Source organism: Coregonus lavaretus (genome assembly GCF_964263955.1).
Source record: "Coregonus lavaretus genome assembly, chromosome: 36".
NCBI classification, from domain to species: Eukaryota; Metazoa; Chordata; class Actinopteri; order Salmoniformes; family Salmonidae; genus Coregonus; species Coregonus lavaretus.
Window position 1 is genome coordinate 11,447,539 of NC_140023.1, and position 13,585 is coordinate 11,461,123.

Sequence of the window (13,585 nt, forward strand, 5' to 3'; positions counted from 1 at the left end):
GCTACCAAATACTAATTGAGTGTATGTAAACTTCTGACCCACTGGGATTGTGATGAAAGAAATAAAAGCTGAAATAAATAATTCTCTCTACTATTATTCTGACATTTCCCATTCTTAAAATAAAGTGGTGATCCTAACTGACCTAAGACAGGGAATTTTTACTAGGATTAAATGTCAGGAATTGTGAAAAACTGAGTTTAAATGTATTTGGCTAAGGTGTATGTAAACTTCCGACTTCAACTGTATGTATTTATTTATTTATTTTTGTACAGTGTACTGTTGTTAATTTGAGTCAAAGATACGTTTCTGTATAGTTTTAGTTTTTCAAACTTGTTTGTGAATAATTTTATTTCAGTTTATGAAAGTTTTTTCATGATTAGTTTTAGTTTACTATAATAACCTTGCTTCCAACAACATGTTTGTCAGTGAGACTGTCTATCGTTTCTTTGTCAACCTGAGTCTGAGGAAGGTTTAGATGGATCTGTAGCTCTATATTTCTGCTGTGTCTATTTGGTGTTCCTGGCACAATTATCAGCTTGGCTAACTTGATGTTAATATGGAGCTTTGGGTTGTGTTTAGACTTTCCAAGCCTGAATTGGTTATTTTCATCCCTGAAAAATACTCTTTAGCATTGTGAATGAGTCATTCTGCTACTTGCGGCCTGTGTGTGTGTGTACTTGGCATGCTCTGGGGGGAAAGGTTAAACTCTGGTCACACAGACACAGCCTTTTGCTTTTCTGCCTCGTTAGTTACTCAGTGGTGTAAAGTACTTAAGTAAAAATACTTTAAAAGTACTACTTTTTGGGGTATCTGTACTTTACTTTCCCTATTTATATTTTTTACCACTTTTACTTCACCACATTCCTAAAGAAAATAAAGTAATGACCTGGCTAGGTCATAAATGAACAAATGTCCAGACAGAGGATGAAGTTTACGAATTTCCGGTTTATTAACCAAACTCAACACAGGCTACTGTTTGGCCGTAGCCCACGCCAAATAAATCAAGGATAACAGTATAAAACAACAGTGACCATCTCTTGTTAAGACCAGACGTAAGAGAGAGAACAATGGCTAAGCATGGTCTTAAACTTGCGGTGCTCCACCCCCCTGCCAAACCCCCCCGCCGCTCCACCAACCACAAGGATGCCCGGCACCGTAACATTCCAGACATTCCCGTGGTTGGCAGATAGCAGGTTGACTGGCATGTCGGACCCCGCGAACACTGGGTACTGGTATGCACTCACTAACTAAGTCGCTCTGGATAAGAGCGTCTACTAAATGACTAAAATGTAAATGTAAATGTAAGGACAACGCAACAAACGAACAGCATAACTCATAACACACAGCTGTCTGTGCGGGTCGCTACAATCATGTACTTTTTACTCCATATATTTTCCTTGACACCCTTAAGTACTTGAATTCCTAGCAGGACAGCAGGACAAAATCGTCCAAATCAAGCACTTATCAAGAGAACATCAATTGCATTTACTTTTGATACTTAAGTATATTTAAAACCAAATACTTTTAGACTTTTACTCAAGTAGTATTTTACTGGGTCACTTTTACTTGAGTCATTTTCTATTAAGGGGTCTTTACTTTTACTCAGGTATGACAATTTGGTACTCTTTCCACCACTGTCGTTACTCCTCCATTCCACGGCCAAACCTGGAAGGGAAAAATTTACGGCATGAAGCAGTATAGTTGGACCATGTATCATTGACTGTGATGCGTTTTCCACTTGTCGTTGTTGTATTTTGTGAGCCAAGTCATTTTTTCCAGCGTCAGAAATTTCAGCATTCTATCATGTAGTCTGGTTTATGGCCACTCTAGTTTTATTTCTGAGGGGATGTAGGCCTGAAAACATCCTTGATTTTAGATTTTAAAAAGCTCACGTTATTTCCATATATAATGTATCTAGGACCCGGACAATACCAGCATCACGATGCTTGTTAGTATCGTGGCAAGGAAACAAAACATGAAGACCTAAAGAGCCCTAATGTTGGAAACAAACATCATTATATTGTCATCCAGAGTCATATTTATTTATTTTCCAAGCTATAGCACACATAATTTGACATACAGCAGGTTTTTAAAGGACCAAAGTATTTGGTCAGCTTCGTGTTTTCATGGAAAAAATATTGCGATACTAGAATCATCACAACCCTAGTTGTATCTGCCAGGTCTTCTCATTATTGTCTGTAAGCGCACACAAACGCTGTGTCAGATGGTTGAGTAAGAACATACATGGTTCTTCTAACACAATTTGGCGTTCACTGTTTATGTATGAGTCGGGCAGCAGGTGCTGTTATTTAGGCTGTTGCGTCAGTGTGAATGCCGAGCATCAGCTACAACCCTATTAAGTAAACAGATTTACACAGCCCTATGAGCAGTTCAGTTACTTTGTGCTACATATTTTTAACATTTTAGGGGGCGTCCTCACTGCAAACAATGGTTAGGGGGGAACTAAACTATTTTTCGAAGTTGGTGAGATTCTTTTAACGTGTGAAATGCTTCTGTACGTGCTTTAGCCAGTGAGTTTTTTTCTTTATATTTTTTACCCATGCAAACTCGTAACTAGTTATTTGTTCAGGTGAAAGGTGACAGTTCGCTCATCCTCACATGTTGTTGTCATAAGTTTGCATCTTTAATTTAAGGCTGCCTTCTCCATGTTTTAGTACGCTTCCCATAGGGTCCATTACATCTCTTGTCCCCATGCGGTGCCATTCATTTGAATGTTGGTTATCCTCCCACAATGTCGCAATGGATGGCAGAAATGTCAAGTTATGTATCACTAGATTTGATTTATTACCAGATTAAGGGTATACTGTGCAACTTTCATAAGGTCTGGATTACTTATATGGAATACTGTACGACAAACAGAGTCTGTATTGAACAATTCCCACGTTAGGGGAAATACCTATTTAGGCAATCCCTTGCTGCTGGGCTGCTCAGTCCTGGCCCTGGGGGTCTGCCGTACTGTTGGTTGTCACTCTGGCCTTGGCCTAACACACCTGAAACCAATAATGAATGTTTCACTAAGATCCTAAAGCTGAGTGGGGTGTGTTGGGTTGGGGCGCTGCAGGGTGGTGGACCCCTAGGGGCAGGATGGGGTGATCCAGCTATATTGTGTTCAAGTAGAAAGAGCTCTACAATACTATTAGGCCTATGAGATTAATTATAGTGCCTTCTGTAATTATTGGGACAGTAAAGGATTGTTTCTTCTTTTGGCGCTATACTCCAAAAGTTTGGATTTGAAATCGAACAAAGACTATGAAGTTAAAGTTGGTCCCACATTCATGACTACATCAAGCTTGTGACTACACATTTGTTGGATGCATTTGCAGTTTGTTTTGGTTGTGTTTCAGATGATTTTGTGCCCAATAGATATGAATGGTAAATAATGTAGTGTGTCGTTTTGGAATCACTTTTATTGTAAGTAAGAATATCATATGTTTCTAAACACTTCTACATGAATGTGGATGCTACCAGGATAATCCTGAATGAATCGTGAATAATGATGAGTGAGAAAGTTACAGACGCACTAATATCATACCCACCATTACAATAACAGGGGAGGTTAGAATATTTTGGGGGGTGTGATATTTGTGCGTCTATATCTTTCTCACTCATCATTATTCAGGATTATCCGTAATCATGGTAGCATCCACATTCATGTAGAAGTGTTTAGAAACATATTATATTCTTATTTACAATAAAAGTGACACAAAAAAAGGTAATATTAGATTGTGTAGAAATGCAGGAAATTATCTTTAGATGCCTAAAAAAAGGGTTATGTAGCCCCCACTTCTAAAACCAAAGTTGTACCCCTGAGTTAAATTAAATTAGTGATTAGTTTTCCGCTCAGCAGTGTGGCTAAATTCTGATGTGGAATTATCACACTGGCTGCCCTGTAAAATAATTCAAGGAGCAAAGGTCCAGCACACGCAGCTGACTCGGTGACGGCAAATCTCTAATCTCTCTCTCTCACACACACACACACACTCCACCTCTGTGGGTTCCCCTTTCCCCTACTCCACTCCTGTGGTGAGTTGTCTCTCACACTGTGTCAAAACAGGCTACAGCCAGCCCTTACACAGAGCATTTTATAGCTGTTCAAATCTGCCATTCATCGTGGTGGGCTAACCTGTTGATAAGGCCATGTTGGAATGTTAAAATAAGTTATACTTTCTGCTCATCAGTCTCATCAGAGTTTAAGCCTTGCCAGTTGTATTCATGAAAGCAGGAAGCTGGTGTCTATAGGCCTGTATCCCAGTCTGTAGGGCGGTTGGCTGAGGTAAAGGTTGAATGGTTCTGTTGGCTGCTTGCCCTGTGACTGGGGTGGGGCCCGGGCTGAACAGAGCAGTGCTCAGCACTGACCCTCGGCATGGCTGATTTATGAGTTCCTCCCTGAGCCTCCAGCCTCCAGAAACACAGCCTTGGCCTCCAGCTGAACCATGGCTCCCTGAAACATAAGCAGGGACTCCCTGTGTCCATCGCTGTCAACACTGTTTATAAACACACCCCAGCCAGCAGATGTGGATTGTTGCAGTTTACACTACAGTGGATAAAGTGAGCTGTTGCTGTTGTGCTTTAAGTTAAGCAATAGAGGCATACCGTTGAGTGGTGGTTACTACAGCTGAAAAAATGGGAAACTGGGAGTAGTGGGGTAATATTTATCATATGTGCATACCTGACATGCGAACCGTAATAAGACTATGCAATTAATATGTTAACAAAGTCTATTAAATAAATGATCTGACTCCATAAAGATTATTTAGCAATATGCAAGAGACTATAGATGAGTTACAGTAATAGAAAGCTCTGAGAATTGTCTATATCAAAGGCAGATATTTAATACCATTGTAAAATGAACTATACATTACACAAGGCATAAAGCTTAAGTTACAAAGCATTAACAAGCATTACAAGCATTATTCTAGGCATGATCAGAGAGGGAGAGAGAGAAGTCATAGCCTTAAAGGCCATGTCCCGAGAGTCCCAGGGGTGGAGAATGAAAAAAAGAGGGTATATCTCACCAGCGCAAGTCAGGATCAAAGAGAGGGGGACAATGCATCTGAGACCCCTTTATAACAGTTGTTTGGATTCAAAATCGGAGTTGTTGACCAATAGCATTACTGTTGAGTTAACCTCCAATCAGATATCAGACCTACAGGATGTAAACACAACAGAACCTCTGCTACCCAGTGAGACAGAATGGGGGTTTGAGAGAGAATGCAGCATTCCTAAGACAATACAAAGGAAATCCTAGCATACAGGTGATAAGAATCACTTCGGGGGCTGGGTCGCCCAACAGTAGCAATCATGTTGCCTGTTCTGTAATTTGTTCAGTGATTTTAGGTGGTAACTGTCTAAAAGATGACTGACTTAGGTTAGTTTTCCGGGATACTGAAGCATGCCCTGCTTATCAAAGTCAATGATAAATCAATATACTGTACCCAACTGTAGGGAGATTCCTAACCTGCAATAATTTAAAAAATGTTAGGGCTGTAATATACAGTATATTCACAGTTTAAAATGGGATCTCAATGTCATTGTCTGTTGTGGTTTTACTGGTTTTAAATGGCTCAGTCAGAATATGGTCTTGAATAAAAGCAGTACAATCATAAATATTTCTCAGTGGCTTTGTACATAAAAAGGCTAAAGTCACACTGGATGTACAGTTGAAGCCGGAAGTTTACATACACTTAGGTTGGATTCATTAAAACTCGTTTTTCAACCACTCCACAAATTTCTTGTTAACAAACTATAGTTTTGGCAAGTTGGTTAGGACATCTACTTTGTGCATGACACAAGTAATTTTCCAACAATTGTTTACAGACAGATTATTTCACTTATAATTCACTGTATCACAATTCCAGTGGGTCAGAAGTTTACATACACTAAGTTGACTGTGCCTTTAAACAGCTTGAAAATTAAAGAAAATGATATCATGGCTTTAGAAGCTTCTGATGGCTAATTTACATCATTTGAGTCAATTGGAGGTGTACCTGTGGATGTATTTCAAGGCCTACCTTCAAACTCAGTGCCTCTTTGCTTGACATCATGGAAAAATCAAACGAAATCAGCCAAGACCTCAGAAGAAAAATTGTAGACCTCCACAAGTCTGGTTCATCCTTGGGAGCAATTTCCAAATGCCTGAAGGTACCACATTCATCTCTACAAACAATAGTACGCAAGTATAAACACCATGACACCATGGGACCACGCAGCCGTCATACCGCTCAGGAAGGAGACGCGTTCTGTCTCCTAGAGATGAACGTACTTTGGTGTGTAAAGTGCAAATCAATCCCAGAACAACAGCAAAGGACCTTGTGAAGATGCTGGAGTAAACAGGTACAAAAGTATATATACCCACAGTGAAACGAGTCCTATATCGACATAACCTGAAAGGCCGCTCAGCAAGGAAGAAGCCACTACTCCAAAACCGCCATAAAAAAGACAGACTACGGTTTGCAACTGCACATGGGGACAAAGATCGTACTTTTTGGAGAAATGTCCTCTGGTCTGATGAAACAAAAATAGAACTGTTTGTCCATAATGACCATTGTTATATTTGCAGGAAAAGGGGGGTGCTTGCAAGCCAAAGAACACCATCCCAACCGTGAAGCACGGGAGTGGCAGCATCATGCTGTGGGGGTGCTTTGCGGCAGGAGGGACTGGTGCACTTCACAAAATAGATGGCATCATGAGGATGGAAAATTATGTGGATATATTGAAGCAACATCTCAAGACATCAGTCATGAAGTTAAAGCTTGGTCGCAAATGGGTCTTCCAAATGGACAATGACCCCAAGCATACTTCCAAAGTTGTGGCAAAATGGCTTAAGGACAACAAAGTCAAGGTATTGGAGTGGCCATCACAAAGCCCTGACCTCAATCCTATAGAACATTTGTGGGCAGAACTGAAAAAGTGTGTGCGAGCAAGGAGGCCTACAAACCTGACTCAGTTACACCAGCTCTGTCAGGAGGAATGGGCCAAAATTCACCTAACTTATTGTGGGAAGCTTGTGAAAGGCTACCCGAAACGTTTGACCCAAGTTAAACAATTTAAAGGCAATGCTACCAAATACTAATTGAGTGTATGAAAACTTCTGACCCACTGGGAATGTGATTAAATAAATAAAAGCTGAAATAAATCATTCTCTCTACTATTATTCTGACATTTCACATTCTTAAAAAAAAGTGGTGATCCTAACTGACCTAAGACAGGGAATTTTTACTTGGATTAAATGTCAGGAATTGTGAAAAACTGAGTTTAAATGTATTTGGCTAAGGTGTATGTAAACTTCAGACTTCAACTGTATGTCCTCTGAAAGGCTTGTCCTACTGTAGGGATCAAAGAGGGAAACATGCTTCTATTGTGTTGTTCCTGTGAGTGTTGCTGTTTTAAAAATAGCTTTTGAATGGTGTGCGTAATTGATAGCATGTGTTCATCTGAGGGAAATAGAGCTTAACTGGTTTCAGTGTTGATTTCAGTGAGCTACCTGTGGTACTAAAGGCCATGTTACCAGCTAATTATCCTGTTCTATAATTCAACGATTGGTCACTGTCAGCTCTAGGTTGAATCTCAAGTCTCAACTCTTTTTCTCTCCTTTCCCAGGAAAGAGGCATACGGGAACCCCATTGAAGTAATGAGGTGAAGATGCACAAAGCAGGCTAAAGCTACCTTCCATACTCTACTGCATCTGAGTCTTAAGACTGGGTCCTCCGGGTGTCCCCATCCAATGCTCCTGAAACGCCATGAGCCACAGCTGGGGAGGATTCACTACTCCATAGACTGCCACATCTCCTGCAGCCTATCCCTCTCTGTCCTCGGGCTCCACCTGGCCCCGTCCACCCTTCCCCATTGGCCGAGATGAAGAAGGTGGGGCAGTGGTCGGCGGAGGAGGTGTCCCATTGGCTGAGCGAGGAGGGGATGCAGGAGTATGGCGACTCCCTCCAGCAGACGGACGGCCCCGCCCTGCTGCGGCTCACCCCGGATGACTTCCTGACCCCGCCCCTCTCACTGGTCTCCTCAGACAACGGACGGCAGCTCTTGGAACGGCTGGAGACCCTACGGATCGAGCACCACATTGAGGAGCACCAAAAAAATGGCCACGCCAATGGCCATGGGAGGCTACCCAACGGCACTGCCAAGCCCCTGCGGAACGGCTCGCTGGGGCTCAACGGCTTCCGGAAGGAGATGGTCCACATCCCCATCCCCATGTCGGAGGCTGAACGCTCGGGGTTCCCCCAGGAGTGGGGCAAGACAGGCGTAGCATTCCTCTATGCAGTCTGCTGCTTCGTCACTACCACTGTGGTCATCTCGGTGGTCCATGAGAGGGTGCCGGCCAAGGAGCACACCCCACCGTTGCCCGATAAGTTCTTTGACATTTTTGACCGGGTAGAGTGGGCCTTCTCTATCTGCGAGATCAATGGCATGCTGCTGGTGAGTCTGTTGCTGCTGCAGTGGACCCTGCTCAAGTACAGGTGAGACACAACAGTAGTGGGATAATAGAGTAGACCATGGAGCAGTGTTTACCTGTTTAAATTGTAACCTTTAACTTTGAACTTATTTTTCTGGGATACCCAATGGCTGCATTCCAGGCTGACTACATTGCAAACGTCTGCCAGATCTCACAACGCCTGAATATACGTTTAGCATATCAGCTAACCACATTATACAATATAGCAATCTGATGCTCAACTGTGCAGTCAATGACGTGGTATGCAACCATTGGTTGATGCAATGCAATGTCTGCAGTGTAGTCAGCCTGGAATGTGACCAAAGATAACTAACCAATAACCTGTATCTCTGTGTCCAGATCAATAATCATCCGTCGGTTCTTCTTCATTGTGGGTACCCTCTACCTGTACAGATGTGTCACTATGTACATCACCACTTTGCCTGTTCCAGGGATGCACTTCCAATGCTCTCCAAAGGTTTGTTTCCTTCCAAATCCAAGCAACAATATGCTGTCAGTTGCTAACACTCACTGTGAGCTACCAGCGCCCACATCTATTTCCATCAATGATGTCATTGCTGCTGTAGCACTTGCAGTATTCTGACTCTCTGGGCTATTCTTGCATATAAACATTACAGTTGGAGCTTAACAACAACACCCCCTAAAGACAAACTCAACAGAAAGAGATCTAGACCTTGTTTTCAGTTTAACGCCCCCCAGTCCTCCTTGATCACATTAAACATTTTAAAACGATTCTGTTGCATGTGTACAACTTAAAATAGCTATTTTTTAATCACTTGAGTGCTCATCAGGTCAGGCACGAGTTTCCTTTTACTGTTTTAGCTTCTCACATCCTAACCATGTGACTAAAGCGCCAGAGGAAGTAGAGGTAATGTTTTACTGAGGTAGCGTGTGTGGTTTAAATGTGACTCATCTTAATACTATAAAGTTCTCTATTGAAACTCTTTTGAAATATCGAAGAATGGAAGTCACAAAATGGTAGCTCCTCCCACCACAGAACAAAGCGGTGGGTGAGAGTTCAGTGTATAGAAACATTCCCACTCCCTCTGTTGCCCAAGGCCAGTGGGAGGGATGTGTATTGTTCCCTCGTTCCACCCTCCACCTTTCCTCGCCTCCTCCTCTCCTCTCTTCCCCTCCCAGCAACAGATGAAGGTCTTTCTATGTACTGTCATGCCCTGGGCCTGGTTTCCTGTTCTAAACCTCTATCTGAATCTGCACAAGCTGTCCTCCATCACAGAGACCTGCTGTGTGTGTGTGTGTGTGTGTGTGTGTGTGTGTGTGTGTGTGTGTGTGTGTGTGTTTATTTGTGTGTGCATGTGTTTGTGTGTGAATGTGTTTGTGTGTGAATGTGTGTGCATGTGTGTATTTGTGTGTGCATGTGTGTGTACTACCCAGTGTGTACATTCTCTCTCCCTCCTCCCTCGTGTGTGTGTGTGTGTGTGTGTGTGTGTGTGTGTGTGCGCGCACACGTGCTAATATAGTCTTGGTTGAGTCACACTGAGTAATCCAGCTGTATCAGATCCACAAAGCTTGTCTTTTGTGTTCCCAATTTGAGTTCAAATGAAGCATACATAATGGAGAACGCACACAGACGTGACTAGCTGACTGGACATTGTTGAATGATTGACATGTCAAATTGACACATTACGGTATGTGTGTCGTTGCAGCTGTTTGGGAACTGGGAGGCTCAGATGAGGAGGATCATAAAGCTGATCGCCGGGGGAGGCCTGTCAATCACCGGCTCCCACACGATGTGTGGAGACTACCTGTACAGTGGCCACACAGTCATTCTAACGCTATCATATCTCTTTATCAAAGAGTGTAAGTATTACATAGACACAACCATGCTAACGCTAACCTATCTCTTTATCAAAGGGTTAAAGTAGTCTACAGATTTACCGTCATGCTAACACCATCACTTTACTCTATCATTATAAGCTTAGCACGTCTCTCTGTCCTTTCACCATTTTTCTGTTCTCTTCTCTTTCACAATCTGAGATGACCAGTTGGCTGTTTTCCACTGCTCATACAAAGGTTTTAGAATTTCTGAAATGGCTTGCTCAAGCAATAGAGAGATAAGCCAATGTCTTGTGTAAACAGTGGTGTCACATGATGTTGTTGAACTGTACTGTTGTGACATTAGCCACGTGTTTTATGCTGCAGTGACATCTAGTGGATGGTTGTGGAAGTCTGGTTTGAAAGACTACATAGTTTGTTCCAAAGCAATGTGTTAGGTAAATGCATTTCATTGTTGGTTATTGAAACAAAATAATGTCTCTGTATATTCCATTAACCCTTCACTGTCTCTCGCTGTTGTCAGATTCCCCTAAGAGGTTTTGGTGGTACCACTGGTTCTGCTGGACTCTGAGTGCGGTAGGCATCTTCTGCATCCTGCTGGCCCATGACCACTATACTGTGGACGTGGTGGTAGCTTATTTCATCACAACACGTCTCTTCTGGTGGTACCACACCATGGCCAACCAGCAGGTGGGGAGCCAACACGCCTGTCTCCATTATCGAATGTTAATGTAGCTTATTTTAGCTTAAGTGGCACAATTCTACTTGTATTTATTTTCTCTGTTGTGTTTTCATTCAGGCGCTGAAAGAGAAGTCCCAGAGTAACCCGTTCTCCAGAGTCTGGTGGTTTCGACTGTTCCAGTACTTTGAGGAGAACGTCAAGGGCATTGTCCCTCGAAATTATCAGCTGCCGTGTTCATGGCGATCGTCTCCGTGGAGCCTGGGGGTAAAGTACAGCAGAGTGGACACCCAGTGACCCAGGTCGCGTGACAGGGGTGGGAGCTGAGTGAGAGACTTCCTGAAATTGTGATCCTCTGAAAGAGATGGGAGATGGTGGCATGTCGTCAAGCCAGTGCTGTTCCCTTGACCTGTAGGGCTCATATCAGAAAAATCCCTGTCCTGGCTAGCACTGTGACCGTAGTCTTACTTTAGCTCTACAAATAATTGTATTTTGGAAAAGGTTTTTGAAAACGTAGCGCACTACTTTGATCATGTATGTTTTTCTTGGAACACTTTGCAATTGCTGCGTTGTCTGCAGCAGATCTGGTTAATATTTCAATATTATATTTCAATTATTTTTGTTCGTTTTGACCATGGCTGTAACAAGTAGTTTAGACTCTTTTTCTCTGCAAATAATTGGAGCAATTCTGGTCCGATAAGGTCTACCAAGTGCAAATCAGGTCACTGAAATGTTTATTTGATAACCAAAATGCCATACGTTGTCTGGGGGAGTTTTAGATGCAAAACATTTTTTTCTTTTTTAACAAATTACTTTTGTCAACTACAACATGGCAATGGTGCAAAAAAATATTTTTTTTCTAACAATTGCAACTTTATTTTTCAAAACAAATAATGTCCCAAAAAATATTTTTAGATTTTTACCTTTTTCAAGATTGAATGCTGAAAGCAGAAGAATCTGTGGTATTTAGAATTTTTCCAGTGCCTTCCTTAGCTTGATTGTACTATGTGTCTGTGTTCCTCTGCCTCGCGCATGTCTGTCTGGCTGCCCACAAGATCGGCATGAGGCGGTTCCAAATGATCATTCAAGTCTTGTTCGAATGAATGTAAGAATAATAATGCCAGCCTTGTATGGTAATTAGTCTTCCCAAAACCAAAAACAGTGAGATGAGTGAAATGTCCTGTCTATTTATTTATGTTTTCATATATAATTATTTTTTCCATAGCCGGTGCTGTTATAGCAGTTATTGAAGGACCGTTAAGTTGTTTAGTAATGTCCTAATAATTGAATGACCCTTAGCCAGTCTTGACCGTGTTCTAATCTTGTTCCAATCCTATTCCAATCATGTCCTTGCAAGACAGTAGTGCATAGCTGCGGTCCTAGAGGGTGTTCAGTCCTCTAACATGTCATTAAGACTTTAAATCTCATTGGCTTGCTAATCATCTTGTATCAAAGGTCTAGATTAGTTGCTAACTTTGAAAGAATGATGAAAACCAGGAAACCCTCTGGATCTCAAGGACTGAACTGGAGTTGTGTCTTTGTAAGAGATACTGAATCCCTCTTTTGTCAAACAGTGTTCTCCATACAGACCCACAATGCATCTTTCTGGCTGTTGTAGACTTGGCCAATAGAGCAGTGTGTTCCTGAATGCAGCCTGCCAGAATGTCTTACTGATAAATAGGGCCGGGACGACAACAGTATCGCAATATGTTTTCCTTTGCAAAAATGAAAACCCGAAGCAGACCACGTCTTCGGTCCATTTAAAAACCTGCAGTATGTAACAAATTTTGTGCTATAGCTTGGAAAATAAATACATGTGACTATAGATGACATCATAATGATGTATGTTTCCAACATTAGGACTGTTTTCCTTAAGAAGTTAATTCAAATCAAATCAAATCAAATCAAATTTTATTGGTCACATGCGCCGAATACAACAGGTGCAGACATTACAGTGAAATGCTTACTTACAGCCCTTAACCAACAGTGCATTTATTTTAAACAAAAAAGTAAGAATAAAACAACAACAAAAAAGTGTTGAGAAAAAAAGAGCAGAAGTAAAAATAAAGTGACAGTAGGGAGGCTATATATACAATAGAATAAAGTGACAGTGATTGAGACTAATTCCACTTCGTGTTTTGTTTCCCTGCCACGATACTAAGGATTATCGTGATACTGGTATCGTCCCGGCCCTACTGATAAAGAAAAGCTTCTTGGGGTATTTATCTCTCTTATTGACCTACATGTTGATCTTAGTGCGATTCAGTGGTGAAATGCCATCTCTGAACTTTGACAAATGTATAGGGCTTTTGAATGTTGACTTGTTTAAAAACAGAAGTTTGAGGCAAAGTTTCTGAGAGGTTAACTTGAGGTTGAAAGGGGACGTTGGTAATTACGATCATGTATTGGTACTGTCCTGAATTACATTGGCTGGCAAGTTTGTGCAATGCCAAAAATACTTTAGTCACAACTACCTACTAAAGAAGCTTACAAATTGTACAAAGCTAATGGGGTTATCAAGTGGGCGATAGGGGCCAATTGCACAGTACTGGGGATCTAATGTACGGACACATCCACACAACAGACAACGTACTGATTACCATGAATGTGAAAATGGTCTCTAA

General features: G+C 41.8%; 1 protein-coding gene across 2 annotated transcripts in view; it reads left to right on the forward strand.

The window, feature by feature from the left end:
* LOC311110907 (phosphatidylcholine:ceramide cholinephosphotransferase 1-like) overlaps nucleotides 1–12,960 on the forward strand; it is a 33,045-nt gene extending 20,085 nt beyond the window's left edge. For both annotated transcript variants that reach the window (XM_084153535.1, XM_084153536.1), the window contains exons 2-6: nucleotides 7,621–8,489; nucleotides 8,825–8,942; nucleotides 10,153–10,306; nucleotides 10,806–10,972; nucleotides 11,082–12,960. In XM_084153535.1, coding sequence (XP_084009661.1) covers nucleotides 7,876–8,489; nucleotides 8,825–8,942; nucleotides 10,153–10,306; nucleotides 10,806–10,972; nucleotides 11,082–11,258 — 1,230 coding nt within the window. In that variant the 5' untranslated portion in view covers nucleotides 7,621–7,875 and the 3' untranslated portion in view covers nucleotides 11,259–12,960. The remainder of the gene's footprint in view (nucleotides 1–7,620; nucleotides 8,490–8,824; nucleotides 8,943–10,152; nucleotides 10,307–10,805; nucleotides 10,973–11,081) is intronic.
* The last annotated feature ends 625 nt before the right edge of the window (nucleotides 12,961–13,585 follow it).